General features: G+C 41.2%; 1 protein-coding gene across 1 annotated transcript; it reads right to left on the bottom strand.

The window, feature by feature from the left end:
• Positions 1 to 918: 918 nt before the first annotated feature.
• Positions 919 to 26,255, bottom strand: LOC146609951 (oxysterol-binding protein-related protein 3-like). The gene is made up of 22 exons (XM_085347065.1): positions 26,192 to 26,255; positions 15,925 to 16,115; positions 15,470 to 15,586; positions 13,112 to 13,165; positions 12,896 to 13,009; positions 12,550 to 12,702; positions 12,362 to 12,452; positions 12,127 to 12,230; positions 11,479 to 11,568; positions 11,188 to 11,359; positions 10,918 to 11,042; positions 10,680 to 10,805; positions 9,967 to 10,060; positions 8,848 to 9,083; positions 7,700 to 7,837; positions 7,305 to 7,368; positions 6,849 to 6,927; positions 6,612 to 6,756; positions 5,961 to 6,105; positions 5,716 to 5,842; positions 3,252 to 3,374; positions 919 to 1,796 (listed from the first exon to the last, which is right to left on the bottom strand). Exons 2-22 carry the CDS (start codon positions 15,985 to 15,987, stop codon positions 1,700 to 1,702), a joined length of 2,457 nt encoding a protein of 818 aa, XP_085203191.1. The 5' UTR covers positions 15,988 to 16,115; positions 26,192 to 26,255; the 3' UTR covers positions 919 to 1,699.
• Positions 26,256 to 26,387: the final 132 nt, after the last annotated feature.

The raw sequence follows: 26,387 nt of genomic DNA, 5'->3' as shown, positions 1-26,387 counted from the left end.
ATACTTTTGGAAAGCCTGTTTATTTCCTCTAAATGGAGCCACATCTGTGAGGAAAATGCACTTGTGGGTTGTGCCCATGAAAAACTTCTCTGCCAACGTCAGGCAGCTTATTCTGCTATTGAATCTTGTTTTGAGGTTGACCACCCCAGGTGGAGTCAGCAACATTCATACAGCAGTTGGATCAAAGGGTCAAAGCGTAGAGAAGATGCAGGGAACGCTATGTTGATTGCTGCATCGATGAGATACCAACTTTTGCTGTGTGTGTGTGTGTGTGGGGGGGGGGGGGGGGGATCTCCTTCACGTGAAAAACAAGCTGGTCATCATTGGAGGCAATCAAAATGCAGAGACATATTGACATGAGATTCTGCAACCAGTGGTAATCTAATACTTTCACATTCTGGGACTGAACTTTTTCCTTGAAGATGAAAACCCTACCAATACAGAGCGGGGTTTATCAGAGACTACTTCCCCTCCAGAATGTGGGGATAGAGAGGATGGCATGGCCTGCCTCAAGCCCAATGCAGTGTGTGACCAAGCTGCTGACCAGCAGGAGGAGGTCGTAGGCTGTTGTGGCTGTGTACGATTCTTCCGCATGCTAATAAGCCCCCTGTTTATCAAATATATAAATATTAAATTGTCAGCATGTCTTGTTTCTTCAGACTTTATTTATCAAATCAAATAAATGACACAAAATAAGAGTAAAAATCAGAAAAAGCTAAGCTAAAAACTTTGGCATTGGTAGAGAAGCCTTTCAGGGGTGTAATTCACGTACTCAACTCTGCTGCTCATGCATTTTCCTTACAAATTTAAGTGGAAATAAACAGACTCTCCCACTGTGTAAGATTTATTGCCAAGAAGCATTTGTTGCAACAAAGAAATAATCAACCAAACACACGCTTCTTTACTTTATGTGCCAAGTTTATTTCAATGAGGGGGCATTTTTTTGATGACCATTTGAAGAGACTGGCAGTGAGGCAAACAAGAACCAGTGAGACACCATTACTTGTCCATCCCTTGTAGAGTTAATCTTCTTTCAACATGGAGTGTCATTGCCATTTCCTCAATAAAAAATTGTGCACAGGATCCCATGACAGGATTGATTATAACAAGGCAGCATACGGACTCCTGTTTATCACAAGAATCTCTAATCGGGCATCAGCTGGAATAATAAGAAATTCTTCGAGTCACGATGTTAACTCGATGGAGCACATGAGCAAGATAAAAAAAAAAAAAAACATCTGCACAAGTTCCCATCAGCCCCTGACCATCATTTTCTCTCCAGCTAAGAATCATACTGACATCATTAAAACATTTTTAGTCTGAATAAAAGTGCAAAACTGCTACAGCAGCTCCTTGAATGCAGCACTGCAATGAAAAGGCACTTTGGTAAAAGCAGAGATACAGTGAAACATACAGATATGCACCTTTAGTCTACGCTTACATGTAAATTACAGTTACAGGAGTGAAAGCCTAGGAAGAACCATTGGAAAAAAAAGAATACAAAAAACCAAAACACACCAATAAAAGTTCTATAGGTTGTGCTCAGTTCTAAAAGAGGAAGCAGGAAGTGTGGATCCAGGTTACACTGACATGGAACATTACACAGGCAGGTCAGGACACTTTGAGTCTGCCCTCAGTTCAGTTTCATACTTCCCTCTTAATAATAAGTCGACTGCAGACGTTTGGTTAAATCCAAAGTTCACCACAGCACAGGGAAGTCCATTTTGCTGAATCCGGGATCTCTGCGCATCTCCCAGTACGTGTTGTTGCTCACCCAAGTGTCATCCTTAGACTTCCTGTCAGCAAAACACAAATGATCATGAATTAGTATGACTGACAGATACTGACCGACGCACCACAAAATTACAAATAGGAACTACAGATGAAGATAGAAAAATTAGCTCCCCTGTGAACATTTCCCAAATATTATAAAGCATTTCTCCAAACATCCTGGTTTTATTTGGATGCTTACATTACGTTACTTTGCACACAAAAAACATTTTTTAGTCAGTTATAGTAACAGTGTATCCTTTTGCTGGATAACAGCCTGCAGTAATTTCTTGTAGTTTTCAGCTAGTTTCACTCACGTCTCCTGAGCATCATCAGCCCATTTTTCCTTTGGCAAACCTTTAAGCGCCTCCAGATTTGATGGTCTTCTGGCACAGACCTTGGTCTCAAATCACCCCACAGATTTCCAGGGCATCGTGCAGGTCTGTTAATGACATTCACTTTGGTCTTCTGGAGGTACGTCTTCCCCGGGAGCAACCCATGTTTTGGGTCATTGTTGTGTTGGAAGACAAAGTGATGACTCAGACATAATTGTGCCGCTGAGGTTTTCTTTCATTATCTTCACATTATCTTCTTCATGATTCCTTCCACCTTGATGAGATTCTCTGTTCCAGAAGCGTCCCCGCAGTATAATATTCACACCAACGTGTTTCACTGTGGGGACACCGTTCTTTGGGCTGTACACCTCTCCCTATGTTCTCCAAATATAAACAGTTTCTTTGGCCAGGATTTGGCAGGATTCTAGCGATTGTCTTCCTTGAGACTACAATTCCCAACTTGATTAAATCATTCATTAGTGTCTTGGCAGTTCCAGGCTCTTTAGATCTCTCACTAGTTTGAGTCTTTTGCTTTCTACCTCTGCCAGGTTAGTTCTGTACTTTGTGGCTCCATTTGAATTTCTTGATACTTCTCACTACAGTTCTTGACACTTGGAAACACTGTGATTACTTTGCTTTGTGAGCAGCAACAATTCTTTAAAGTCTAAACTGATTTCTTTTGTTTTTGACCTGATGCTTTCTCAAGTGACCGCTCAAACCCTTACTGAAGTTTTTATTCTGTGTGTAGGCTGAAAGATAAAGTCAAAATCAAAATTAGGTTAACTCTGAAATGCTCTAAGCTTTGTTTGTGCTATAGCTTAATAAAACGTTCAGTTTTTCAGGGGATTGATCATTTTGACCCTTGTATTTTTTGTTTTTTCCTGAAATAATTATTTTATTGGGTGCAAACAGAAAACTAGTGCATTTAGAAATGCATGTTGAAAATCATTTGCTCTGCTAAAAGGAACATTATGATAAAAACTTTAAATTTCATACAGGAGCTAATAATTTTACCCTCATCTGTACTTTGAGTTACAACAAGCCCAGGATTATGTTGGGAAAAAAAACAACCAACCAAACAACCAAACAAACAAACACACACAAACACTGCACACAAAGACCTTACAGACAAGGAAAAGAGCATACTTGAAAAAGCGTGGCTGGTGTGTCATGTTGTTGTCCTGCAGCACTTTCCTCCTCTCCCTCTGGAGCTGCTCTATTCTCTGCTTCTGCTCCTCAGCTCCATCTACATTCCCCTCCTCCAGCAGCCTGGAATAAATATACAGAAACACAGTCAGGGTGGGGATCAGTGCAGATTTGTTCCTGCTGTCTGTCAGTGCCATTCCCAACCTCCACAAAAAAGAAAAACTCCAGCTTTCGTGCAGTTTCGGAAGTGACTTGATGCCGCTGTAACAATATTAACTTCTGAATGATGTCACTTAATAACATAACGTTGGTAGTTAATCACTGGATAGCTGTTACACAACTTTGTAAACCTGCTGGATTCATGTTAATAAAACATTTTCTAGTTACTCAAATTCAAATGAAAGAACAAAGATTTATGTATTTATGTTGACTCACTGAAACATGTCCCTTCTTATAGAGCTATTATACTTATAGAGTTATTCAACTATTCTAGGACAGTAGGAATATATCTTTTGAACAAGTAATTAAAAAAAAAAACTTACTATACATTTAAAATATTAGACTGTACATAAAAGATGAACACAACTTCCTGGTCTGAAAAGTAAAGCAAATGCATTTTTAAAAGGCAATGTGCATTCTTTGTAATGGCCAGCAGGGGGCAAATCTATATAGAAGAAAACGTTTCTCGGACTCATTTGTCTGTGAACAATCTGCTAATGTGTTTATACTCAAGATCTCTGGTTTCCAATCTTAGAGAATACAATATGTTGTTGTTTTTGTTGATTATGGTAAGAGTGAAAAAGGAGGATAAAGTAAACAGAAACTCCTTAACACAAACTTCTTCAAAACCTATTGTATACAATACTAAATATGCAAAACTTAATGTACGTTCTCAGTTAAATTTGAACAATACAGTCCAGATAAAAACAAGATGGGAAGCTGAAATAAATAGACACCAGAGGATAGGCAGGAAGAAATATGTGCAGGAGTACACACGATAGCCAACTCCAGACACTAGTAATCGTGGCAAAAATTAGCTTAACACAAGCAAACAAATGTTGGGGAAAATGTCAGCCACATGCTGGTAACCATACCTACAATATGTTGGTATGAGATATTAAAGGCACACAAAAATACCAGAGGGCAGTGAAGGAAGAGAGGAATAATTCCTTTAAAGAAATTGTGTATCACTTTTAAGTGGCTCAAACTTGACCCACCAACGTATTACAGCCACAGCTAGGTCAAGAATAAATAACATAGTCTCTGAGAATTCAACAAGATATATTTATCAAACAGTGGAGGCCAGCTGAGGTGATCCTGACATATTGAACTCATCTGAGTTAACTCTCAGATCCAAAACCACACACACCGATGTATGAACATATGAACTTCTTAATCCGCAGGGTTTAATTTAATGCTAGCCCACCTTTGCAACTATAACAGGTTCAACTCTTCTGGGAAGGCTTTCTACAAGGTTTAGGAGTGTTTATGGGAATTCTTACAAAAGCGCATTTGTGAGCCCAGACGTTGGAAGGCCGGGCTCACGGTCTCTGCTCTAATTCATCCTACAGGTGTTCTATCGAGTTGAGGTCAGGACTGTACCGTCCAGTCAAGTTCTTCCACACCAAACTCGCTCATCACCGTCTTTATGAACTTGGTTTGTGCACTGGTGTGCAGTCATGTTGGAACAGGAAGGGGTCATAAACAAACTGTTCCCACAAAGTTGGCAGCATGAAATTGTCCAGAATATCTCGGTATGCTGAAGCATTAAGAGTTCCTTTGACTGGAAATGAGGGGCTGAGCTCAATGCCCGAAAAACAACCCCCATACCATAAGCCCCCCTCCACCAAACTTGACACAATGCAGTCAGTTTCTCCAGGCAACCACCAGACCTAGACTCATCCATCAGACTGTCAGAGACAGAAGTATGATTCATCAATGCAGAGATCACGTCTCCACTGCCCTAGAGTCCAGTTACTCTATCTGATGATTTGTACTGTGCTTGGTGATGGGTGAGTGAATACTTTTGGCAATATAGTGCATCACATCCAGTTTCAAAACACCAAGTTGTTGACAGCCAAAATAGTCAACGTGAGACCTGAAGACGACGCCTCGGTAATTAATGGATGATTTCATGTTCTATATACAGTCTATGTTTAAAGGACAATCTCTCTCTACAAGCAAGGACATACACAATACTCTTCATCTTTCTGGATCTAGACTAGTATAGCTGTTGCTATGGTTATGTTCATACCTCTGCCTTGTGCTGCTTCACACCACATGGGCAAAGCCAGACTTGGCCCAGAAGCTCATGGAACCAAATGGTCAGATTTTACAGCTTTGAATTTATCTATTGTATAAGACCATCTGTTTTTGTTGTTTATTGTAATCAGGACTAAGAAAACAAACTGAGATTCTCAATGTTACAGTGTGTACACAGGAATGAGAGACAAAGAGTGGCAACCTCTGGTCCGGCCTGAAGCGCGTGTCCGATGGGGGCAGCAGAGGTCTTAAAGCAAGGTCCAGCTCATTTAACTCCACCGCAAACTGGGTGAAGCCGTAGTACTGTTCTTGGTCCACTGGCATTGGATCTAAACACAGACAGACATAAAAACAAGCAGCTCTAATATCATGTTCAGGTCAGTTGTGCGCTTTGACTGAAGCGGTGCAAGACAGTGTGACCGACACTTCCAGCGACTCCTCACTTACTTGCTCTCCAGATACACGTGGCAGACGGTGGCTTCCCTTGAAACACTGCTTCGTTCCATTTTCCAAATATGGAGTGCACCACTTTTCCATCTGAATCTGTAACCACACCCTCTATCTCATTCACTGTAGAGCTCCATGTTCTTGCCTAAAAAGGAAATATTTATATTTCATTTTAAAAAGAAGGACACGATACATATACATTACACCATACAAAAGCAGACATTATTTGTATCATACAAACTATGCACTAAATCCTAAATGAATCCTCTTAAATTTAAAAGAAACTGCAGCATTGTTACTTTTTCTGACATTTATTTTTTTTTACAGGTCAGCTTCTTTTTTGTCCAGTAGATGGTGCTGTTTAAGCTTCTAGCGTTGAAGGAATTTGGCTTACTACTGCTATTATGGCTTTATGTGCAAGAAATGGACATTTGAATGAGCAGTAATTTTATAACAAGCGTGGATCATTTTTACGAGCCTGCTCAGATGATAAGGGAGCTTATAAAAAAAAAAAATAACATGTTAAAATTACTAATAACAACAGCATGACAGAGAATCACATGTATTTAGCAAAATAATATTACAAACAGTAAGGGGGGGAAAGTTTACTCTAATATTGGTGGCTTACACACAGCATCTTTGTGTACTAACCTTAACAAATGTAATTTTGCACTGGCAGACATTGCTGTTGATGTTTTTGATCGCCATCTCGCCGTAGTGTTCGATCCAACGCTGGCCACTCAGGATGTTATGGATGCAGGATGTCACCTTGTTCCATTCATAATGGTCCCCAAACCTGCAGAAAACACACACATATACACACAATGCACCATTTAGCTTGCACTCATTACACATCCACAACAAAATAGAAAAAAGTAAAGAACCTACGCAGGTAGCGTGACACGGGTGGTTCCCATGGGAACGATTTCCATGGATTTTCCCCAGAATTTATTTTTCCATCGAACATCTGGAGAGAACAATAGAGCATTAAGGGAACAATCTGTAGCTTCTCTGACTACCCAAGGCTGCTCAGTTATTTTTTAACAACGCGTCAGAATGCATCAGAGCTTCCACAAGCTATATTAGTATAATCAATAGAGTCATTTTATAGAGAGCAATGATGCTAAGCAGTTAATTATCACATGATAGGAAGGTACAAGATGATGGTCAAATGAGGTTATTTAGATCGGCTAAGACACTAGTTTCTGCTACATGTAAAATCTACAGCATGCAGCAAACACACAGGAACAAGGTGTGGGAGCTCTGGTGTAATCTGCAAGAAGCCCAGGCAGACAAGAGGGTGGATGTGGGGTGTTTATTCCAAATAATCCCTGCGGGGCTCACCTTGCCAAAAGGTGAAGTTCTTTGAATCAGCATGACATGCTGACACAGGCGGGTGATGACTCACCTGGAAAGTGGGGAGAAAAAGAAAACAATAATGAGGTCCTTTATGAAAAGGTTGGGTCTGTAAGTTGAAAGTTAATTCTTTGCTAGCTATACAACCAATAAAGCATCAGATCACCGCAGGGCACCATTTCACTGCCCTACATTTGTTGCTACTACTAGGCTAGTTTTGTGAAAAGAGTCATAAAGAAAGTGGCATTCATATGTTCCCCTCCACTTTTTGTAAACAGAATCTAATGAAGTTGTCACAAATAATTTGACAGTTGCATTAACTTAGAGATGACAAAGCAGCTGTGTGCAGTCTGAAGAGAATGTGTAAACTTTGTGACTTCTACCTGCTCAGCTATAAACCTGAAGCCCTTATCAGGCCTGTCGCACTCGTACGTCTCTCCCAGGACGGGGTTAAAGGGTTTGCTTCCTGCTCGGTAGTAGGTCGATGCATATGAAGATATTGCAAATGTAGCAACATACACCTGCACAAGGAAGGAAGAAAGGGATGGCTCAGTGAATGACACTTGGTTCCAAACAAGAACAGTAAGATGTTCCCACTCTGTCATTCTATTCAAAAAATAAATATGTCAAAAACACCCTCAGAGTCAGCCACAGGGAAAGCTTGAGCCCCCTCATACACTGGAGCTCAATCAATTTCAAACCCACACTAAGAAGTAAAATAATATTTTTGTTTCCCGTCAGAACATCTTTGTACCTACAACCAACTTCAAAGGTGAGTTTTTGCATGGGTCATATCCCTGTATGGGATGGGTAGCTGCTCTCCTTTTTACATTGCACTCTGATACAAGACCTGATTTGGTTGCAGTTTTAATGAAACAAGATAAAGCAGAAGTTGTCAAATTTCAGCCGACCTTTACATACTTGAGGGCCTGAAAGTCCAATAATTTTCATAGTATGAAGGTCAAATTCAAATTCATTGTTTCACTACAAAAGAAAAAAAAACAAAAAGCTGTGAGCAGGGTGGGCTCAGGCAGGAAGCACTCACTATCTTCCATGGAATGAGCCTGTAATTGGTTTCTGCAAAAAATTCACATCCCAGACTATGAAGATAAAACTGTGTATAGGAATTTGTCGGAGAAGAAACTAACAGAGGCAAAATCTGTGTGTGTGTGCATTCATACATGACCCTATTTTAAATATGAATTTGTGTTAAAGGTAATACACCACAGTTTGTATCGTTTTATGTTTTATGTGAGTGACTTCCTTGTAATTAAATATTTATTGACGGCTCCAGAAAAAGTACACATTATACAAAACAAACATCACATTAGCTTCCTGAGGAAGAGCACAGAGCTTATGTCTGCTAGGTGTGTTATTAATATGCCTGTCAGAGGATCTGAACCTCAAACTCTTGTAAAAATAACTCTGTGAATATGACTTTCAAAAGTGTCTCAGGAAAATTAGAACATGCTAATTTGAATGTTTTGCATGTGCCGGTTTGTAGTCCACATGTAAAATATTTCCCACTCACCATGCGCTGGTAGGGGTCTTGAGTCTGATTAGCAGTGTCCAGGAGTTCGCTGTACTCCAGCTCCTCACACAGCTTCTGCAGAGTGTTGAGTGGCTCATTGAGGTGCACGGGCATGGCCACCTTGGACAAGTCCTTGCCTATGTTGTTTCTCAGGATGTTCCACAGGCTCACGCTGTTGGCGGGACAGGGAGAGGGCAGAGTGGAGCGTCGACGAGCCAGCGTCACCACGCTGCTCACTACAGAAGAAATACGATGTCGTAAGAGACAGATTAATATGCATGGCTTTAAAAGACATAAGTGAACACTGATGTTTGCATGGGAGGAGTGTTTTTTTGTTTTGTTTATATGTTAATATGATTATGTATGCAGATTCCAAGTGTATACACGAACTTGTGGAGGACACCAAGAAGACGACCTACAAGGCTGAGTTTGGTGCAAATGGGGAAACTAATAAAAATGGAAAACTGCATTTGGGACTGAATGATTTGATTGCAGGAATGTCGTTCCTTCTGTTTGTGAAAAGATTAAAAACCACAGCTTTCATGCCGGTCACACACTGCATTAAACAACGCTGCACTGAGTTTGTAAACATGTCTGGGAGTCTGTGCCGATTTTCAACACATTTTTGGAGCCAAAGATTTATTTCACTGATACTTAGTGATTGTATTAGCTCCAAACTGGTTAAGGATGTACTGAAAATTGTCCACACGAATGCAACATAGGTCACATTTTCAAAGCATAACAAATGTCAGTATCCATATCAATAAAATATCAGTATGAAATCTTACTGTTACTAGGCATCAATAATTTATTTGATGCTGTTACGTCACGGAAAATGTCCCTAGAGGTCCTTTCCTTATTTACACAGTATAATTTTTGCAGATGTTATTACATCGCCAGCACTTGTGGGCCCAAAATTAGTCCCTAAACCACGACAGGGCCTCCACCGTGTTGTACAGATGGCTGTAGACACTCACTGTTGTACCTCTCTCCTCTCCTCCTCACTACATTATGACGATGATTTGAACTACAAATTTCAGATTAGGATTCAGCTTTTCATACACAGTGGGTGTCACAATGACTTCTCACAGATGCACAGCTTGTTGCCTTATTACTTACCGGAGTTGTGCCTCTCACTCCCCCCAGCGTTGCTGTAGGTATCCACGGAAACACTGTCACTGACATCACTTATATACGAGTCATCGTCAGACACCTTGAGATAGGAAATCAATGATGAAAGGTCAGTGAGCCAGCAGGATACTGAATCAAAGGACAAAAGCACACAGATCTAGAAAGCCTCTGCATCATCGGGATAGAGGAGAACATTTTAGGAGTGACATGTTAGTAAAGCTCAGTTAGGCAGTCATTTTTTTAAATCCCATTTGCAGAATTGTCTTTGAGTATTCATTCAACTGGTTGAGAGAAATCTACACTTCTACACCTCCCTCTACCCTGACTTTAAGTTTTAGAAAAACCAACCATGTAACAAAAACAGTGTTGCTGATTTTTTTTGCGTGTGTTTTTAGTTTTACACTATAATTATTTTTTAAATCTCTACACAGAAACTGTTTAATCTGTGTGTGTTTTTCAAGTCATTTCCATAATGTGTGTGTTATGGAACAAAAGCAGACCTACGATTTCTCTGTCATATATAAATGGTTATAATGGTGTCCGATTATGTTAAACGTGGCTAAATATTCAACAAAAACTAACTAACTAATATTTTGGACATGCCAAACTTTTTGTGTGGGAACAACGTTGGAATGAATCAGCTGATCATTTATTGCGTTTTGAACATGGAGATGCAGTTGATCTTGCAGATGATGTCTGACCTCGTTCTCAGAAGAGGAAGAGGACAGGAGGTACTCCTGAGCGTCAAAGAACTCCGTTAAGGACTCTGATCCTTTGCTCTCACTGGAGACCTGGTGCACCAAGGACTGTGGGGCATCTACAGAATCCTGAATTGGATAAAAAGACACCAGGTGAGTATAATCAGACCACTTGTCAGGTATTGTGAGTATTTGTGGTGTAATTCCACAGGACCATAGAATTTGACCCGGTGTCACTCACTGAGGCATAGGCGGTCTTTAGACCGACAACATGCGCAGGCTGGGTGGGCTGCAGGTCAATAGTGTGTCTCAGCCTGTCTCTCTCTGCCACCAGGGAACTAAATGCTGACTTCAGTTTGACGTGGACTGGAGAAAGGCAAATGTCAGAGACGGGAAAATAAGCAGGGACACAGCAAATACTGAGTTGTCATGGAAACAATTTTGTCGTATGGCAGTGAACACACAAAAAAAGCATATTTTTAAATCTACAGTAAACCAGGAAAGGACTCACTGCTGTTGGCTAGTTGGCAGAAGTCCTTTTGCAGATGTGAAGCATCTGCAGGTGATTCTGGGGATTCAGGACAGACTTCTTGGGTGTTTGACTCAGCGGTGGAGAGATTTGGATTGGAGGCATGAAGGCGATAGGACTGGGACTGGGGCTGGGAGGAGATACAGCTTGGAACCTGGCAGTCAAATACAGACAAAAGTGAGACATTACATTCCCTTCTTTCCCACCATTTAATGACTGAACTATATCAAAGCATAAGCAGCAGAGGAAAAAAATAAGAAGCAGGGCGTGAACCTGTAGCGTGGCTTTTGTGTCTTTGCCATTGTTTTTGGACCGCCACCTCCTCGGCCTCTTCTCCTTTTTGGGGATCTCATAAGTAGCTGCCTGTGGCACCACAGACATATTTTGAGGTTGTAACAACATTAGAAGAATTCCAAGATCAGGGTTTCCACCAGTGTTTTCCCATCCCAGCATCCCATCTTGCCTAATGTGACCCTCCGCAGTTTTTTGTTTTTTTTAAAAGACAATGCAATGAATTTACTGTATCCTCCTCCACACCCTTGCCAACTACCAGCTCTAACATTTCTGGTGGAAAGCCTGTATTATTAACATAACAGTTTGTCTTACTAATCTCTTTGAAAAGCAGGTGGACACTACAGCAAACAGCTTTAACTACATTTCCCAAACATAAACTTGTAAATACATTTAGCAATAAAAAGAAGCATTTTTTAATATGTTATTTATCCACCTGTAGGCAAACACCAACTTTTACTGTGAAACTTCAGTGGCTACTAACAACTTAGACCCACCACTTCCTGTCTATGTTCCCCACCAGCATGGTAACTAAGTTGCTTTTGTATTATTGACTTTAATTATATGGGAAACACATTGATTATTATAAAGAACCACTAATGGCAGCTTAATCCGAGTGCCTGTGCTCACTTGTAGTCCACTGATGACTGGAGCTGAGTATGTGCGGTGCAGGACCTCCATGCTCTTCAGCAGCAGGTTCAGTTCCAGCAGATACGACTCACAGTCCTCCAAGTCTGAAAAAGAAAAAAAAAAGAGAAGGTATTATTAGATCAAAGTTGTAGGCACAGAAATAAAAGATTAACTGCACCAAGACATGCTGTGATAGGTAAGAAATAAGAAAGAAGACAGAAACAAACAAACCGACCTTTACAGCACTTGTCCATGTCGTCTGAGGAGTGGAGCCAGGAGTTTATCTTAGACTGGTGGATTGACGCCTGCTTGGTAAGAGTCGCCCTCTATTTGAGATGAATGACAAAGGATGATACACAATTTGCACAACACATCCCCAAGGATGTTTTTTTTTCCTTACACAAGAGGACTGGGGCAACTTACTTTCCTAAGCGATTCATTAAGAGAGGGAGAGGATGTCGCATGGGGGTGGAAGAGATGCTTCTCGTGGGGATACATGCTTATTTCATTCTGCCGAAACAGACGGTGATGACGCAGCTTTGACACCCACTCCTCAAACAGCTCTGGCGACTTCACCTGGAAGCCACAAAGTCAAATTAGCTTGAGGCAAACTTGAAGAACCAAAGCTCCTGCGGGTGTCTTTCTATGAAACACACAAAGGAAATCAAAGAGAAGACCTGCCGAGGTTGAGGCCCTTGCTAGTGAGGATACATCTCAAACAGCAGTAAGAAAAATAACGGGGAATGTAACTAAATGTCTCAAGAGTTACCTTTAGGTGGTAGATGTTGTCTTCCGTATCCAGATCAATGCACATGGCTTTTTTCTTGATTGACATTACAGAGAGACCAACGTCTATGCAGCCATGTAGTTTCCCCTTACTAATCTGTGCAATAAATAAATAAAACACTTTTCACTTGGCATTTAACTTGTGCATAAGTTTGTATATACAGAAGAGAGACAGATGGAGTCATAAAACAATACTTACATCGCTTTCCCGCTTTGCATATCTCATGATGCCTTTCTCCAACAAAAAGTATCTCTATGTTGGAAGAAGATAAATGAATTTGTATTTATTTACAGACGTGCCATGGTCTATTAATTACTGCGTATATAAACCATTAAACACAATGCAGACTGTGGAGATTTGCACAACAGTCCCTTTCAATTCTCTTGAACCTGACATTTAAATTTTATTACTGAAGTGAGATAAGTGACCCAAATGATTAAAGATAATCATCATATATTGACATAAGCAGTTTATGGGAACGCTGCATTTTACAAATGAGAAAGCTACAGTGGGGCAAAAAAGTATTTAGTCAGCCACCGATTGTGCAAGTTCCCCCACCTAAAATGATGACAGAGGTCAGTAATTTGCACCAGAGGTACACTTCAACTGTGAGAGACAGAATGTGAAAAAAAAAAATCCATGAATCCACATGGTAGGATTTGTAAAGAATTTATTCGTAAATCAGGGTGGAAAATAAGTATTTGGTCAATAACAAAAATACAACTCAATACTTTGTAACATAATCTTTGTTGGCAATAACAGAGGTCAAACGTTTACTATAGGTCTTTACCAGGTTTGCACACACAGTAGCTGGTATTTTGGCCCATTCCTCCATGCAGATCTTCTCGAGAGCAGTGATGTTTTGGGGCTGTCGCCGAGCAACACGGACTTTCAACTCCCGCCACAGATTTTCTATGGGGTTGAGGTCTGGAGACTGGCTAGGCCACTCCAGGACTTTCAAATGCTTCTTACGGAGCCACTCCTTTGTTGCCCGGGCGGTGTGTTTTGGATCATTGTCATGTTGGAAGACCCAGCCTCGTTTCATCTTCAAAGTTCTCACTGATGGAAGGAGGTTTTGGCTCAAAATCTCACGATACATGGCCCCATTCATTCTGTCCTTAACACGGATCAGTCGTCCTGTCCCCTTGGCAGAAAAACAGCCCCATAGCATGATGTTTCCACCCCCATGCTTCACAGTAGGTATGGTGTTCTTGGGATGCAACTCAGTATTCTTCTTCCTCCAAACACGACGAGTTGAGTTTATACCAAAAAGTTCTACTTTGGTTTCATCTGACCACATGACATTCTCCCAATCCTCTGCTGTATCATCCACGTGCTCTCTGGCAAACTTCAGACGGGCCTGGACATGCACTGGCTTCAGCAGCGGAACACGTCTGATTTGATTCCCTGCCGTTGTAGTGTGTTACTGATGGTGACCTTTGTTACTTTGGTCCCAGCTCTCTGCAGGTCATTCACCAGGTCCCCCCGTGTGGTTCTGGGATCTTTGCTCACCGTTCTCATGATCATTTTGACCCCACGGGATGAGATCTTGCGTGGAGCCCCAGATCGAGGGAGATTATCAGTGGTCTTGTATGTCTTCCATTTTCTGATGATTGCTCCCACAGTTGATTTTTTCACACCAAGCTGCTTGCCTATTGTAGATTCACTCTTCCCAGTCTGGTGCAGGTCTACAATACTTTTCCTGGTGTCCTTCGAAAGCTCTTTGGTCTTGGCCATGGCGGAGTTTGGAGTCTGACTGTTTGAGGCTGTGGACAGGTGTCTTTTATACAGATGATGAGTTCAAACAGGTGCCATTCATACAGGTAACGAGTGGGGGACAGAAAAGCTTCTTACAGAAGACGTTACAGGTCTGTGAGAGCCAGAGATTTTCCTTGTTTGAGGTGACCAAATACTTATTTTCCACCCTGATTTACGAATAAATTCTTTACAAATCCTACCATGTGAATTCATGGATTTTTTTTTCACATTCTGTCTCTCACAGTTGAAGTGTACCTCTGGTGCAAATTACTGACCTCTGTCATCATTTTAAGTGGGGGAACTTGCACAATCGGTGGCTGACTAAATACTTTTTTGCCCCACTGTAAATAAAAGAGTGCGCTGACAGAGCTCAAGGCCTCTTTATCAGGTAAACTATGCTCTGTTAAAGGGGCTGTTCCATCATGTCGCAAGGAAAAAGTTTCCAAGTATGATTACACTCACTGAGATCAGAAGGGGAGGGGGATGAGTCAGGTTTACAGTGTAATCAGCTGGGAGTCAAAAGAATGGAAAGGAGGAAATACAGAGAGCTAAAAAAGTGGAGGAGGAGGAAATGTGGAAACAGCCTGAGGTACAGACAACAAATCAGGATACTAGCACTAGCATCATACTAGTATGCATCATAGAAAGATTACATAAAATGCTGCACTACAACTAACATTTTTGGTCTAAGACTCTTAAATAAAGGATCAACAGCAGTAGCAGAAGGGTTTAAGAGTCTCCTGTAACAACAAGCAGTGCTGCAGTCTGATGCGTTAAGAAGCCAGCAGAGGCCCTCACCTTATGCCAGCCCTTCATGGGCCACTTCCTTCTCTTGAGCAGGAAGCCTCCCTGCTTCTCAGGCTCCTGCATGCTGGCAGGAACCCCCCTGAGCCCTTCCACAATCTCCCAGTTATCCTGCAGGACAACAGGGCAACGAAGCATGAGACAGACAGTGAATGACTGTGTTGTGTGTATACATTTCACTATCACAGCAGAAACACTATGGCTGCAGTTATTGTTCCGCCTGACGAATGTGGCACGCATTTGTAGGAACAATTAAAATTTGGTCACAGTGAACAACCATGAATAAGTGAATCACTTTCAACTGTTTGACAGTGAGACAATGGACACACAGAAACACATTAATAATTTCTCACGTTTTATAGCCTGATGGGCACCACAGTGCGTGATGTTATTAGAATTTAACAAATTAAACATCACACAATAGTAACACATACAGATGTTACACACACCTGGCTGCCGTCATGTTTAGAGGAGCCGCTGCTGTCACTGTGAGTGGGTGATGTTGATGTCATCTTTTTGCGCCTCGACTAATCCTCCACCTACCGCTGTCTTGTATCTCTGGAAACCGTGGCAACAGAGATCACAGACGAGCAGCCAGGAGCATCACGCTGACCTTTGAAGGCCACTGCAACATCCAGCACTGCAGAGAACGGAGAAGGTAGGTTTAAAAAAAACAACATGTGAGAGCAACACAGGTTTATTTTAAACACAACAGCAGCACGCAGCATCCATAATCAGGACGAGATAAAAACAGAAGAATCACTGACTCACTGTGCGTCTGTCTGCCTCTGAAATTCCTAAAGTCCAAAGTAGATGTGTTTAAAGGAAGCTAGCCATAAATATCCAAATACAGTCATGAGCTCAATATAAATGAATTCACATGGAATCAGACGCAATGAGCTTTACACATACAAAGTCAAATACAGGGAGTGCAGAATTATTAGGCAAGTTGTATTTTTGAGGAATAATTTTATTATTGAACAACAACCATGTTCTCAATGAACCCAAAAAACTCATTAATATCAAAGCTGAATGTTTTTGGAAGTAGTTTGTAGTTTGTTTTTAGTTTTAGCTATTTTAGGGGGATATCTGTGTGTGCAGGTGACTATTACTGTGCATAATTATTAGGCAACTTAACAAAAAACAAATATATACCCATTTCAATTATTTATTTTTACCAGTGAAACCAATATAACATCTCCACATTCACAAATATACATTTCTGACATTCAAAAACAAAACAAAAACAAATCAGCGACCAATATAGCCACCTGTCTTTGCAAGGACACTCAAAAGCCTGCCATCCATGGATTCTGTCAGTGTTTTGATCTGTTCACCATCAACATTGCGTGCAGCAGCAACCACAGCCTCCCAGACACTGTTCAGAGAGGTGTACTGTTTTCCCTCCTTGTAAATCTCACATTTGACGATGGACCACAGGTTCTCAATGGGGTTCAGATCAGGTGAACAAGGAGGCCATGTCATTAGTTTTTCTTCTTTTATACCCTTGCTTGCCAGCCACGCTGTGGAGTACTTGGACGCGTGTGATGGAGCATTGTCCTGCATGAAAATCATGTTTTTCTTGAAGGATGCAGACTTCTTCCTGTACCACTGCTTGAAGAAGGTGTCTTCCAGAAACCGGCAGTAGGACTGGGAGTTGAGCTTGACTTCATCCTCAACCTGAAAAGGCCCCACAAGCTCATCTTTGATGATACCAGCCCAAACCAGTACTCCACCTCCACCTTGCTGGCGTCTGAGTCGGACTGGAGCTCTCTGCCCTTTACCAATCCAGCCACGGGCCCATCCATCTGGCCCATCAAGACTCACTCTCATTTCATCAGTCCATAAAACCTTAGAAAAACCAGTCTTGAGATATTTCTTGGCCCAGTCTTGACGTTTCAGCTTGTGTGTCTTGTTCAGTGGTGGTCGTCTTTCAGCCTTTCTTACCTTGGCCATGTCTCTGAGTATTGCACACCTTGTGCTTTTGGGCACTCCAGTGATGTTGCAGCTCTGAAATATGGCCAAACTGGTGACAAGTGGCATCTTGGCAGCTGCACGCTTGACTTTTCTCAGTTCATGGGCAGTTATTTTGCATAGTTATTAGGCTTTCGAGCCTATACAGCTTGGAGTAAGACAACATGCATGAAGAGGATGATGTGGACAAAATACTCATTTGCCTAATAATTCTGCACTCCCTGTATAAATGAGTCAAAGTAGAACACAAGTGTTATAACCAAAGCCCACTGTTCAAGAAGTGTGTAAAATGAGCAGATAATCATGAGAACAGAGGTACATCGCTTTCCATGTTCTCCTCTTAAACACTGTTAATGTCAAACTGGTTTTCCATTAAAAAAGATAAGATGAGCCCATAATGATAAGGATAGCAATCCATGGAGCATATGAATAGTTCAGGCAGGTGTTTCAAAGTCACGTGTATCACATAGTGTTATGATTTCAATACTGACCAGCAGTGTTGGGGTCATTACTCAATAAAAGTCACACATTACGTCTTAAAAGTAATGCAGTACATTAGGCCTGCACAATAAATCGAAAATTTATTGTCATCGCGATATCAGCCTGTGCGATGGGCCCATCGCAAAAGACGGCGTAAACTGCGATAATTGGATACCTTGAAACGTTTACACACATGCTTTAAAGAATTTACCAATCAAAGAAACCCCTTTACACATTTGACCAGTCAAATAGAGCCCTTCACGGCATTAACCAATCAAATGGATTAGAGGCCCGCCTCCTACGCAGGTTGGGAGCGAACAACGCTGCAGTAACAAGTCAGAGTTGTAATGGCTGAGAGCGAGACACATGACGCGAACGCTACTGACTATGAATTTAAAATAAATAAATAAATAAATAAATAAATAGTACCTCGCTTATTTGGAGGTACTTTGGATTTGATAAAGACGACGTTCTCCAAACACAGGTACTCTGCAAAACTTGCCGAACACTCGTGGCAACCACCAGAGGAAACATGACTAATCTCCACCATCATCTTCAATACAACCACAGAGAACTGTTTGAAGAGTTCCAGAAAGACGGGGCTAGCTAATGTTGCTAATGTTAAGCCAAAGAGCACAGCAGTCCAACAGCCGACTCTGTATCCGAGTTTTTCAAGTGGAACTCCTTATGAGAAAACGTCGAAGCAGTACAAAGAAATAACAGAGGCCATTACACATTTTTTGACAAAGACATGATGCCTATAAATACAGTTAGCAGAGAGGGCTTCACCAGTCTGATACAGAAAGTGGACCAGAGATACCACACCCCCTCACAAAACTACTTTTCCCATGTCGCCATTCCACAAATGTACGAAATATGCCGCAAGACCGTCATGTTTGAACTGAGCCAAACTGAAAACTACGCAAGCACTACAGTAAAGTTTCCTCTCCAGTTTCGACTTGCATCATAACTACTTGGTGAGTGAACAACTGAATGAACAACTGCATTGAGATAATTTTCAGTATAATTTAAGTTATGTTAAAGTGCACTTTGTTGTTACATTGCTAATACAGCAGCTTTCTTTAAATAAAACTGTTGCAGTAAAACGGAAATTATGTATTTGTTTTTTTTGTTTTTTTTGTTATTTATTTTATCGCAAGTCATATCGTTATCGCGATATTGATCACAGTTATCGCGCATCGCAGGTTTTCCTAATATCGTGCAGCCCTACAGCACATTATCTAATTGCTCATCACAGAGGAATTATTTTCTTATTAGTCTGTAAAAATGCCCTGAAACACACCAGCACCTGTAAACAATATAAGCCTATAGGCTACAGTCTCACACGCCAACACAAACTCTAACCTATCCTAAGGTGGACACACATATGAGCTCTCTTTTAGTTTTGAACAAAAGTCAACAGCACAAAGATAAAAGCTGAAGCAGTGTTAGCAGTACAATGCAGTCGTTTTTGTCATGGACGCAGTTTCCACTTTACCATCAGCCTCTCGTCCTTTTGTGCAGTAAAAATAAAAGTAATGTTCACGTCTCCACTCCTCAACAGCTTTACCACAGTACCGCTCCACTGTTTTCCTCCTCCCGCATACAAACTGAAATCAGCTGCTTGTAGCACAAGTGCACAGGAAGAAAAACAAGATTGTTTGATTGATGTTTTTTTTTTTCTATCCGCCTGGACAACTGAAGAACTGACACAAGTAATAGCATAATTGTAACTGTAATGTAATTAATGTGTTACATTACTGCGTTACTGAAAATGTAATGTGATTACAGTACCCCCAAACACTGTTGGCCAACAGGTCTAAGTATCCTGTATAGTGTATGACATCAGTTTCAGCCAAACATTTGTTTAAACTGCTCTAAACCCTAAATTTTAGGAGGTTTTTCTCTTGGTTCTGTATGATGTCACTGAGAGTGGATATCCTTAATAAACTCATTTGTGGCACACAGCAGTAGCTCTGAGCACAGAAGCCTGACAATGTTTCCAATGTTTCCATGTGAAGTTGGCTTCAAGGGAAGGTAAGAGTATAAATAAATGTGTCAATGACACAAAGCTACTCCCTCATCTGCCTTCACTCGCTTGTGAACTTCAGTGACATCCCATTCTTAATCTACAGGGTTTAATATTATGTCAGCTCATCCTTTGCAGCTATAACAGCTTCAGCTCTTCTGGGAAGGCTTTCCAAGGTGTTGGAGCGTTTATGGGTATTTCAGAGTATTCTTCCAGAAGCGCATTTATGATGTTGGACGAGAAGGCCTGGCTCGCAGTTTCATTCCAAAGGTGTTCTATCAGGTCGAGGTCAATCAAGTCCAGGCCAGGCAAGTTCTTCCACAAGAAACTCGCTCATCCATATCTTTCTGGACCTTGCACTAAAAGTTGGCTGTGGAATATTTAGTAGTGAGGAAATTTCGCAAGTGGCATCCTATCACGGTACCACGCTGGAATGAGCTCCTGAGAGCGACCCGCTCTTTCACAAATATTTGTAGAAGCAGTCTGCGTGCCTCGGTGCTTGATTTTATACACCTGTGGGAAAGGACATGATTGGAAGACCTGAATTCAAGGATTTGGACTGGTGACTGAATATTTTTCACAGCCACTATGTCTCCAATCTAGTAATTGTAAAACAAAATAAATAAAAAGGAGACCTAGTTTTGCATGACAGGTTTAAGGAGTTTTTCCTGATGCCTTAAATGTACACACCAACGCTCCATGTGATGCAACATTCATTCAGTCTCCTCACCTCAAATGGCATGCTCCAACCTTGCTGTGCTTGTATCTGTGCGTTAATGGCACTCCCTTTTTGCACAGCCCTCTCTTTCTGTGGAAGTACACTGTGCATGTGAGAGGAAAGGGAATGCCTCTGAGGTTTGCGTGTGACCGAATGTATGCAAATGGGTGTAATTGTTTGGATTTGCTGCTAGCTGCAAACTGAGAAAGCTCTGGTGGTTTATGAGCGTGTGTGTAGTCTGTGGTTCCCCTTGCTTGCAGTCAGTCCCATGCTCAGGACGTGAGTCATCAACAGGAAAGAATGCGCACCGCACCGCGCTTCGATACCCCCGGCACACCAAAACACAAGGCTAGCGACAGTAAACACACGGCTAAAAGCAGAATGAAGCACATGGACGGCCCACTTACTTCACAGCTACTGCACAGGCTAAAGGGTCAGACAACATATCTGAGCAGCCCTCAGATTATAAACTCAGGGAGCTCAGTTTAGCTCATCAAGCTGTTCTGTTTGCAATTTTCAGGCTGCGACATGTCTGGCATCTTGAGCTGCATTAGAAGCTTCACAGAAATATGTTATGAATTTACTGCACAGCTCAACAGCATACCACAGCGATGTAAATACACCTGTATGTAGTGTAAACAACAAAAGATTAATGCAATCATACAACATTGCATTTACATATAATGTAGGAGCTCAGGGCCTCAACAGTAAGTTTACAACATCTGAGGCTCACTGAAAAGCTACATGCAAAATATGTGGCGATTATGAATGAAGAATTATCAAGTACCACTTGAACAAACATGGTTAACATTGCCTCCCTCCCATTCCTGTCATTTTGTTTTCCTTTCATATATGTCAGCAGAAACTCACATTTCTCAGAGCAAAACCACAGCAATTGCTGTGCATTAGTTTATCAGCTACGGAGGCCTTTCTGGCTTCTATGAGACGAGTCCCTGAACACCCCACCGGGTGCTCTACTTAGCTCAGCTGACTGATTACCGTAGGACTGTATCTCACCAAGGCCTCTGCACTGTAAGACTAGAAGTGCTGGGGTTTTACCTTCAGTCTTATGTAATGTGAGTCAATCATTAATGGCCCAACACCTTGTAAGTGATCTCACAAGATGGAAACAGGTCATTCTCATGGTAAGGGCCAACGCTGCTGAGTCACAAGGACTTAATGGGGGAATAAAAGGTTTAAAGGAGATGTAAAAGTGACTCTTTTTTTCCCTGTGGGTAAGAATTTGTCATTTTGTGAAGAGATGAAACAAACGCAAATGGAAAATGTGTTTAGACTCTAGACACTGAGCAGCGCAAGAGCTGCTTGGGCTAACAACAATAAATGAATATAACTCTGATATGTTCTTCGTTTGTCATATTGTGGATTTTCTGCACACTGCACTTCAGTAAAAAGTACCTACAAGGCCCAGAATGACAACAGTTTATCCCCTAAACTTCAAGACTGGACTTTAAAGCAGCTTTTAGTTGAGCACACACACACACAGATTCAACAGACAAAAGTCAGACGTGTAAATACAAGAGCGGATTATTCTTCTTGTAGCCATTTTCACAGACTTTACCTAAAAGATAGATGCAGTCAAGGTCAAGTTACCCACTGATTAGTGAAGTCTTATTATGAAACCTGCAGAGGGCACTGAGGGAGAGGACTTATCATCCTTTTTATACTCTAATGGGGGACAGACATTACAGAAGGTGAATGGTGCATTCAATACAACCTGAAACTAATGACTGAGACCATAAACTGAGTAAGAACGTGCTTACAAAGATCACAGTTTAAAGGCCTGATTACAACTTAAAGAGTTATCATTTATTCTGTCTTTCTTGACTTCAAATAGGCTAAAAAATATTTTTTTAAACCGCAAACATTTTGTAACACTGCAGCACTCTTCCTCTCACATACCGCTGTGTTGCTTTCAATTTGTATTGTGTGTTTAATGTGTTCATATTTTTCCCCATTGCATACTTTCAAATTCCTTTCCTTGGCAACTCTGCTGCCAGTACACTTTGAATTTAGCAAATGACCATGACCTGGTAATTGAATTCAGATAATGGGAAGATCCTGTGGGTATGTTGAACTTTCCAGTGCATGGCTCAGGAGAGCTGAGGGTCATATACACTTTTACAGAATAAGACTTCTTTCTGAAACCAGAAGAATCGCCTCCTAATGGACATTAAATAAAATCCAAGTTTAAGACATCTCCATCGGCTTGATTTTCCAGACCCGAAAGCTACGTTCATCTTTGATATGCAGCCTATGCTTTTCCCATTCAAGACTCACCAGATGCCCACAAGATTACAACGCTTGTGTTCATTCAAAGTATTCCTGAAGAATTCCAAGTATGCTTTTACAGCCATAATATGAAGACCACAGGAATGTCCTCTCTTTTAATTTGAACATGACTACAGGCAACACAGTGATTGTTCACTGGTTTCAGGCTGAAGCCTGAGAAATTGTAAGGCTGGAGTTTCCAGTTCTGGCATGGCAAACACACAGACCATGACTTACCAGCCAATCCATCTGCTTTCAACCACAAACTCTTGCAACAACAGGACTGCAAAAAACCCAACAGTCCACATCATTTTCATATCTGCTCTCCATTTTTACCTGACTGACTAACAAAGCAATGACGAATTACTGGTCAGAATCACTGGGTTGAAGCAGTGCATGATCCTGTTATTAGCAAACAGAAAGATTTTCACTTTTTGCAGGTTTCATCTAGCCATTTCAGACATCAATACCCCAAATTCTGTGACAAAAATAAACCCATGTGTGACAGCACACGGTGTGATCAGATGGTGGCAGCAGCACAGTTTATCTGACCTTTGACATCAAGTGTGCATGACTGATAGCACTGAAAGAAATACAGTGCCCATTTTCTTTGTGCCGTTAGAGAAAAAACAAAAAACACATGTGGGTATGAGCGAGTGATCAAAGATACACATAGCAGCCCCAATATGTCACTCAGCAGTCACTGATTATTTCTCATGTGCAGCTAAACAGCATGCACTTAGATTCCTGACCAGTGTATTTATAAAGGCTACATCACAAAAGATGTCTCTCTGTCTGCTTCCTGCTGAGACAAGAGACACTTTGTGTTGCTGCTTCAATCACTGGTTGCTATGGATACAAAAAAAAAAAAAAGAGGCAAAGCCAAGAATAAAGTTTGTTGATTCTTTATGAAAAATCTGAGGGACATAAAACACCAAACTATTTATAGAACATGTGGTGTTAAAAGCAGAAAAAGATTTCACACTAGTCTCTGTGCTGACCAGCTGGCTGGCATGGAAGTAAGACATAAGATCCTTTAACTTCATATAACCACAGGTGGGCTATTCTCAGACCAACCACTTGGTGTGTTAGTCTAACAAGAGTCTTCTGTATTTACCAGCTTTAAAGTGGGTGTTACAGAAAGGAGAAAGTGACACAGAGATAACTCAGCGAGTCACGTAGGCCTGGCTAGATGTTTGCACCCAAAATGTTGCAGCAGGGACAAAAAAACCTAACATTTTAGCTGGACAGGAATCAGCTGATTGACAGACTTAAAACCGACTCCCTTAGAGCAATAATCCTCTGGCCTGAGATCCTGTGCCAGGAGAGCAGACTGGAACAGAATCACTTGTAGTGGGAAATTAATATCTTGCACAAGGGCACTTCACCAAGGCAGACGCATGCCAACAAATGGGTTTGAAAACAGATTGCCGCATTTATGGACACTCTCTTGCTGCTAATACTCTGCCTAGGGCCTGAGGAATTACTATTTTTATGCATTAACCAGCCGGCTATTTCTGAGATTAACAGATTAGATCTCTAAATGCCAGAAACATCCCAAATTCCCCAACGAACAGGGTGCCATTTTTAAATGCTGTGTTTTGCCCAACTAACCTTAAGTTAGAAAAGCTGGCATTTGTGCTAATAAACTGGTTTGAAAACATTCATGAATCTGATAAATTATGAACTTTTCAAACAAGTCATCTGCCCAGCAGTTTTGCCAAACAGCCACTGAAAGTAAATCATTTAGAGGTTTTTCTGTTCATATACTCTCTAAATGTGGGTCAATATCGATGCTTAAAATAACAATAACCAATGATCACATATCGGTACTGGCTGATATATTAGCCTTGTTGACAGATATTTTTTTATTTTATCAGCAAGATAAAATTACATGTACCATTACCATTAATCTATTATGTTACAACAACAATCAAAATATGTAGTTCCCTCTTCCTCTCACCCCCAACCCATCACAGCAGGCTGTCCCTCCCTAAACCTGGTTCTGCTGGAAGATTATTCCTGTTAAAGGGGAGTTTTTCCAACGCTGTCACCAAGTGCTTGCTCATAGGGGGTTGTCTGATTGTTGGGGTTTGTTTCTAATGTTGTAGGGTCTTTAACTTACAATATAAAGCATAAAGTATTATTTAAAAAAAACTGAATCAACCATTTTTATCAATTTCAGTATTTCAGCTCTTCATCGTGCTACCATTGAATATTCAGCAAGCACAAAATTCATGTGAAAAAACAGATCAACGTAAAAAAAAAACATCAGAACAAACCTGATGTTAGACATGTTAACAAAAACCTTCAGGGCTGTGGTTGTGTTTACATTAGCTTGAATGTTGCTCTGGCACTGTGTACCCACAGCCAAACTGTGAATGGCTCAGCCATCGTCACTCGTGCTTAAAATCATCTTGTCTGGGCTAGATGGTGCATGGTCTAGTTGTTCTACAGTAAAAACGAAAGAGGGTCATGAATTATGGTGAGTAAACAACAATTATTTTCATTATTAAATAATTGCCAGGTTATTTGGCCAGGTTGTTTTTAATATGAAAAAGAGGTTTATGTCGGGTTTGGGGGGGGTGTTGTTTTTTGTTTTTTTGAAAAGTATGTGTAATATCCAGTGTTGGTTCAATTAAAGTTATCAAATAAATAAAAGATTTTATTAAACCATGGATTAAATCTCAGCTTCACTACAATGTAAATATTGGATATAATCAAGCTGAATAAAGTAAATGAATAAATACATATTTTGATGACACTGATGTCAGAGAAGCAGCCAGTGCGGATTGGTTACACGAAGCATGCATTCATGAGGACAGGACTCCATGGGAAGTGGGAACCACAGGTGTCCCGTCTAAGTGCACCAAAAGGCAATGCTCGGCTCCTGCTGCCAGCACAGCAACACAAAGTTGTCAGGGTAAACAAAAATTACCAAGATATCCCATGCGCTCGAAACACCCCCCGCCCCTATAAAAATACCCGCTATAAGTCGATCCTTACACGTCTATTAAGAACCTGATGTCTGGAGGTGCCCATTAATAATTCTATCGAAAGCGATACTTTTAACGTGAGCACCGAAACACTCACCGACAGCCGCCACGAGAACGCTGCCCAGCGCTTAATGCCAGCGGAAGCTAAACAACTATAGAAAAAAACACACGAATAAATTCACTCGAGAGAAAGCGAAAATAATAATAATAATTCAAAAAGACATGCTTACGTTTCCGTGGGGAAAGCTAGTGCATCTTCTCCCGGTAGTAGCAAGCAGCCAGCAGCCTCGTTTTACTGCCAGAGTGTCGCGGGTGAGGAGGGGCCGCTGAGGGGGGGAAGGAGTGACTGACGTCCATCTCAGCCAATCGCAATCGAGGATAAAATCGGGGCGGGGTTGACATACTCCAGGTTGACGTACACATACG

The sequence above is a fragment of the Diplotaxodon limnothrissa genome, linkage group LG22, assembly GCF_057381915.1.
Source record: "Diplotaxodon limnothrissa isolate DT_005_m linkage group LG22, D_limnothrissa_male_GT1.1, whole genome shotgun sequence".
Taxonomy (NCBI): domain Eukaryota; kingdom Metazoa; phylum Chordata; class Actinopteri; order Cichliformes; family Cichlidae; genus Diplotaxodon; species Diplotaxodon limnothrissa.
This window is presented reverse-complemented; position numbering and strand designations above follow the sequence as displayed.